This window comes from Mizuhopecten yessoensis, unplaced genomic scaffold (genome assembly GCF_002113885.1).
Source record: "Mizuhopecten yessoensis strain PY_sf001 unplaced genomic scaffold, ASM211388v2 scaffold11153, whole genome shotgun sequence".
Classification (NCBI taxonomy): Eukaryota; Metazoa; Mollusca; class Bivalvia; order Pectinida; family Pectinidae; genus Mizuhopecten; species Mizuhopecten yessoensis.
In genome coordinates, this window is record NW_018408906.1 from 749268 (window position 1) to 756329 (window position 7062).

The 7062-nt window shown below is 35.9% G+C and overlaps 1 protein-coding gene across 1 annotated transcript in view; it reads left to right on the forward strand.

Moving 5' to 3' along the window:
* The first annotated feature begins 1505 nt into the window (after positions 1 to 1505).
* The window catches only part of LOC110467000, a 17963-nt gene continuing 12406 nt past the window's right edge, over positions 1506 to 7062 (forward strand). The window contains exons 1-2 of the mRNA XM_021523853.1: positions 1506 to 1567; positions 3429 to 4554. Coding sequence (XP_021379528.1) covers positions 3435 to 4554 — 1120 coding nt within the window. The 5' untranslated portion in view covers positions 1506 to 1567; positions 3429 to 3434. The remainder of the gene's footprint in view (positions 1568 to 3428; positions 4555 to 7062) is intronic.

Here is a 7062-nt window from a genome sequence, read left to right on the forward strand (position 1 = left end):
TCGATAGTTATATGTTCATATTTTGGCAAAGACAGGGTTTAAACAATATTAATTAGACTTTTCCATTTTTTCCATTCATTATTGAATTTCAATAAAAAAATCATTCACTTTTATTAACAGCAATATATCTCTGAGTAAAATATGTGTCCTTGATAAGGTTCTTAAGTGCAGCTACTGACAATGACATTTGTAAACATCTCGATTTATAAATATGTTGTTTTATAAGTAAAATGATGGTATTATCTACCCTACTACTGATACTATTTTGATTAAATAAACCGAAAATGAAGGTTTCCTTGTTAAAACCAAATGGGATTAACAATGCATCAAGAAGGAACTCAAAATTTTGTAAAAAATCTTGTACTTTCTCACATCCCCATAGTGTGTGAATTATTGTCTCTATTTCAGTCTTACATTGAAAACAAAGAGCACTATCGGTAACAGCTGCTTTAACTAGATAAGAGTTTGTTGATTTATTCTGTATTGAAGCCATTGTAATTTTGAATTTCTAGTTACTGTAAAAGGAATCATATATATCAATTTCCATGCGTCATCATCGAATTCAAACAATTCATTCCTTTTGTTTTTCCCAGTGGATATGGTACTATTTTGGCACAACAACTTATACAAATCTTGAGTTCCTTTTTTATGCCTCATAAATATTTCTAAATTTAAGGGTATGTATGGATAACTAATCAAAGTATTTAAAGTATCATCATTGGACATGTAGGTTTTTTTTTATATAATATTAATAATACCTTAATATGTAAGAAAGTTAGTTTTTACATCAAATTTTTGTGAAAATTCTATAAAACTATAGAAAATACCAGAGTTATTATCAAGTTTATTATTATTAAGTCATTTATAATTATAACACCCTTTTCAAACCATTGCTTATAAAATAAACATTTGGCTCCTACTGTAAAATATTTGTTATACCAAATAGGCATTTTCAATCTACTTTTCATTTCTCTTATACAATCTTCTTTATCAGCTATTTTTCTCCATGATTGGAACACATCTTTCCATGGAGCTATTAATTTTCTCGTATGGAGAACTACACAAGTTGCTTTATCCTTCGTTTCTTTTTTGTGAACTCTCTAGATCCTGTTTAGTCTGTAAGAGTTATATGTACATGTACAAAATAGAACAGATGGGAATAAAACAAGAAAATTAGAAAACAGTTTTCCAACGAATTCGGGAAGAACCGCACTTTTAAATAGAAGTGTTGCACTCGTCACCATTTCCTGACAGAATAACTTGATCAAGCTGTAGTCTTTGTGTGAAAAAGTCAGTTGTCCAAACAACAAAGTCACAATATTCTGCATTTGATAACAGAAGCTGACATTGCACTTGGTAAAAATACGCATGGTTACGCTTTTTAAAAAAACAAATAAAGGCAACTTTGTATTACTAACATGTATACCAGAGTTATCGTTCCTGTTCCATTTCTTTGTGTTCGACACATAGAGTTATCTCCCCTTCCCACTGTTGGACGAAGTTAGCGACTGCACGAATCCGAAGTTTTCAAGACACTTTTTTTTATTTACTAAGCTGCAAAATCAAGGTAAACTATTGTTTGTCGACTGTTTTCAGCACGCATTATAAAGCGATCTTATTAGACATAAGTTCACAATTCTTGCGTGACATGATCACGGATTTAGAAAGTATTCCGTGGCAGGATTTAAAATTACGGTCCCCTTCTACAGTACAGTAGCTATGCAGGCCTCCGACCACAATTGATTTTACTATATATATATATATATAACAGTTAACTACCAAAAGAAAAATGAAATTGAAACATTTAAAAATTTTCGCAGGGTCTGGTTCTTATTTCATATTGTAGGTCTATTCAAACTGAGCATCCATGCAGTGAGCTGGAAAGTATCGATACCTCATGACCGGCATTGACCGGCATTTAACTTAAGAAATTACATTTTCGGGGCAATAGGGACTAACTTCGCTGTGAATTGAGTGTGTGACCCATCTGAGTGCTGAGGGGTAGCGCCCAACATATGGGAATTTGAAGTTTAAACCTTTGAAATCCTTTTTCTTCTGTACCGTTGGAGGTAATTTATCCAAATTTGGCCTGGAACATCCTTAGGCAAAGGGGACTCAATTTTGTATAAATGCCAACAGATGATGTGTTTCCTCTGGGTGTTCAAATCAAATCAAAAGTTTTATTTAACGTCGATATGGTTAAAAAACAATACAACATTAGCTCGAATGAGCTATTAAAACCGTCACATAAAATGACATGCACAGTTACACAATAAATATTTGGCAAGAAACATATTAAAAGATGAGCACTATCTAATAGAGAGGTGACATAAGTAGAGGTAAGCTTTAGCTAAAACATGTATAACTGTATTGTGAGCCGATGTGTTTTGTCTGCATGTGTTGCATTTGCATTTTGGCCCATACCAGTTGTTTATTAGTGTCTTAAATTGTGTTAGTGTAGTTGTTGTTCTGAAGTGGTGTGGTAGGGCAGTCCATATTTTAGGTGCTTCAGATCGAATTGAGTGTTTACCATACTTTGTACTTGTAGTCCTAACATGTGGTATATCTGCTGTGTTGTGATATCTGAATGTGTATGATTTTTCTGTGATGTTGATAAGGTTGTGTAGGTATGTTGGTGTCTGTTTATTTGTGATTTTAAGTACTTCTATTGCAAAACTTCTGAGTCGTCTGATTTTGAATGAAGGTAATTTTGAACGGGCTAGTAAATTTTCATATGTATTTTTGTGTTCATCGTAAATATAATTTAAAGCCCTTTCTTGGGTTTTTTCTATTTTGTGTGTTTGTCTCACCCCAAAAGTGCCATGTAAGTGGACAGAAATTAAAATTTGAGAGAATAAATGAATGGTATATTGTAAGTTTGCCTAATCTGTTGAGGGGCAGGGTCCAATAGGAGAATTTGAGGTTTAAATCTTTAAAATCTTTTTCCTTCTGTACCATTGGAGGTGTTTTATATAAATTTGGCATAGGGCATCCTTGGCTAAAGGGGACTGAATGATTGATAAACTGAAAATGTGGCTCCTCTGGGCGCAGAGAGATGGTGCCCAAAAGGGAAATTTAAGGTTTATATATTTTAAATCCTTCTTATGTACCTACCACTGGAGGGATATTAACCAAATTTGGCCTGGGGCATCCTTGGGCAAAGGGGATCTCATTGTTGTGTAAACAGAGGGTACGGCCCCATCTTGATGCAGAGGGGCAGCTGGGCCCAATTGGGAAATTTGAGGATTAAATTTTAAAATCCTTCTTCTGTTGTACCATTGGAGTTAATTTATCCAAATTTGGCCTGGACTATCATTGGGCAATGGGGACTCAATTTTGTATAAAATACATTGATAAATATTTAAAACTTGTGTTTTTCAATATATAAATACAAATCCAGGCCTGTTTTTTCTTTTTGTCCCCTACAGTTCATCATGGATTGTGGATATGATCACGAGCCTGAACCAGACCCAATGTTTGAAGGTGACACAGCCCTTGGATCCATTGACGAGGTGTCAGGATTCCTAAACCAACTTGTAGATCAGTCCATCACAGATCTTATCAAACAGGATATCACTCGCGGTGAGTTTCAGGATGAAGAGTTGCCATTACCAGGTCTTAAAGAAAAGAAAATGAAACAAAAAGAAGAAGAATTTGCTACATCAAAGTCACTGCCATGCCTGAATTTGAAGCAAATGGATGGCATTCCCAAAAGTACAAGCACACCCATGCAGAAGACCAGTTCTCTACCTAGTGTGAGACAGATTAAGCCATCTCCAGTAAGGGTGGACAACTGGGATATGCGGAGAAATACATTGATAAGGCAGTATCAGAAGGCTATGATTGACTCCCATGTTTACCACATGCCGTCGGTGATCCAAGGAAAACCAGAAACAGGATCTAGACCAGTAACTCTATCTGATTTAGCTGTTCCGCAGAGTCCAGCAAAGATTCCTCAAGTGATCAGCAGTGGTACCAATGTAATTGCTCAGGACAACAATATGGATGATAATATAGAGGAGATGATTGGGGAATTTGTCAGTGAATCACTATTATCTATTACCAATGAAAAGGCTGACCAGGGGAATGAGATGCAAGAAAACAGCTTGGATGATCAAGTTGATGATTTCATTGCCACTTCCCTGAGCTCGATTGTGAGTAACACAGAATCTCTACAGGCAGAGAGAGAGATGGAGAAAGAAATCCACGAAGATGAGGAAGGTCATTCTGTGAAGCTTACAGCAACCTCTGTTGTCAGCAAGGCTGAGAGAGAGATGGAGAAAGAAATCCATGAAGATGAGGAAGGTCATTCTCTGAAGCTTACAGCAACCTTTGTTGTCAGCAAAGCTGAGAGAGAGATGGAGAAAGAAATCCATGAAGATGAGGAAGGTCATTCTCTGAAGCTAAATACAGCAACCTCTGTTGTCAGCGAGGCTGAGAGAGAGATGGAGGAAAAACTCAATGATACAGAAAGTCATTCTGTTAAACGTGCACCAACTTCCCTTGAGAGTGTGGCAGAGAAAGGTGTTGCTGGCCTCAGCTCGACTACTTTAGGTAAGCACACATAAACAGATCATACAGTATTTCAATCATGAATCCATGAATACATCATCCATTTTATGGTGTTAAGGTGTGACACTTTAATCGGTATGTCACTGATCAAATCCCATAATCTATTGTTATTACAATGTATATATATATTGAACCAGACTGTTTAGATGAACCGAAAGTAATCAGTTGGTAAGGGAATTATAATATTGTTAAATAGTGTTAGAAAATATTATTATGTATGCTGTGATTGAACTCAATGTTGTGGCGATATTCGGCTGCATGTTCTGATTTCTTATGCAAATTAGGTTTCTTGCGATATTGCCTGAATATTGCCAGAATTTTATGGCACATAAGCGGCGATATCGCCACAGCTTTATGGTGATAATGTGGCACACTATATGCAATGCCCCGAAAGCCCTTCTGGAGCACTTGTGGCATTGTGACACGACCACTATGCATGTCTTCGCTAGCAAGATTGGAATTCCCACAATCAGAAATATATTACAATATTGCAACAGGGTTATGGAGTATAGTTATTAGATAATAATTAATAGATTATATTGATCGGATTTGTTAAAAAGTTCAACGGACATATATATTTAAAGGTTATTTCATAGTGTCTCAGGTTCCTGAATTGTAATGATCAATAATGTTAATAAGCCCGAAGCTCTTTAATGGTAATTTACACATGCGTGCGTAAACTGAGTTGCTTCCCCTTGCTACACATCGTCGGGAAGTAGCCGTTCAGTGGGGAAACCGGAAGTGTATCCTTGAAGAAAAGACAATTGTGTTTAAATTTCATCATTCTTGCTAGGGAAAATTAACTAACAGAATATAAACATATACAGAAAAGTTGTTATATTATTTCTACACTTTCCGATTTAGATAAAAACTAATATACATTCTAAGTGTAAAAAGTCCATCACATAAAATGTGATACTAACATGCGTGCCACTTCGTTTAGAGATTATCATACTATGACGTTGCAAACACGTCATTCTCCATCGGCCTTCATCGGTTATTTCCGGAAGGATGAAAAATAACCGGAAAATCTTGGAACTGATGTCCGTTGTATTATCTCTTTGTCGGTGTTTCAGGACTTTTTTATTTGTTTTTGCCACAGGCACATACAAGTAAAAATGCTGATATTTTGCTTAAGAATCTTTTTATCATCAGCCAAGTTCTATAAATATTTCTACCGGGGTAATCCTAAAAAAGAGCCAGCATTAAACCAATAGGTCTATGTGTTCATTGACTTTTTCATCGTCTCAAATCATCAGCTTTTGATTTCTATTTGTTGAAAATAAGAACGAAATAATTAACCCTTTTAAAAGTCTTGTTAAAGTCTTAACACAATTCATCTATGCATCACCACTCATAAAAAAAACAATAAATAATACATATATGTCGAAATCAACAATGATTTTCCAGATCACCAACCTGAGTTTAACAACTTATTACTTTGACTGTAACAAAATTGAAATTCAACCTGGTGTTTGTGGATGGGACAGGAATTGAGACAACATTTCGATATAACGACAATCTCAGTTACATCAAAGTATAAAAATGTTCCCTATTTTTTTTTTTTTTTTAACTTATATTTTATTCATTCACTTAGATTAATCGTCAAATATCTAGTATGATTTTTTTTCTATAGCAATTACCAAACAGTTTTTTCCCCAACTTATCTCAATCAATCTTTTATGCCCTGAAAGAAGCACACAAGGTTTTAATTCTTAATGTGGAAGGAAGCCGAAATAACAGGAGAAAACCCCATGTAGTCAGGCAGGTGACCTGGATCGAATCCGACCATCTTGGTAAAGACGAGCGCGCTATATATCCACTGTGCACCCGGCCCACCATATAAGAACAAACACCTACTTTAGCTTTGACTGGAAGAAATTGGCGTCTTCTGACGCAAAAAATGTATTTGAATACTTGTTTACCAATCATCTATGATACAAAAAATTACATACGGAAGACCGGGGCAAGTTCCGCCACCCCTCATATTTTAAGGTCACCTGAGCTTTGCTCAAGTGACCTATTCTAATCGCTTTCCGTCCATCGTCGTCCGTCGTCTTCCGTCGTGCGTAAACTTTTTACATTTCAACTTCTTCTCAAGAACCAGTTGATGGATATTTTTCAAACTTGGTCAGAATCATTCTTGGTAGATGAGGCTACAAAATCGTAAAATTGGGATTCCTACCCCAACCCCTGGGGCCAGGGCGGGGCCCCAAAGGGAAAATTAACCAATATTTCAAAAATCTTCTTCTCCAGACTCAGAGGTACTACAGTCATTTTCTCTAAATGGAAAGAAAGATCATCAGGGGCTTTACTTAAATTGTAAATTTCAGGACCCCCGAGCTATCCGTTCTCCCTTGGGGAGGGGGTAAAGTTTACTATAGTTTATATAGGGAAATAACACTTTTGGGTATATTTTGACAACTTTCTGTAGGAAATTATTTTTACTTGGTGAGAATTATCCTTGGAGGTAGATGGTTTCAAATTGTA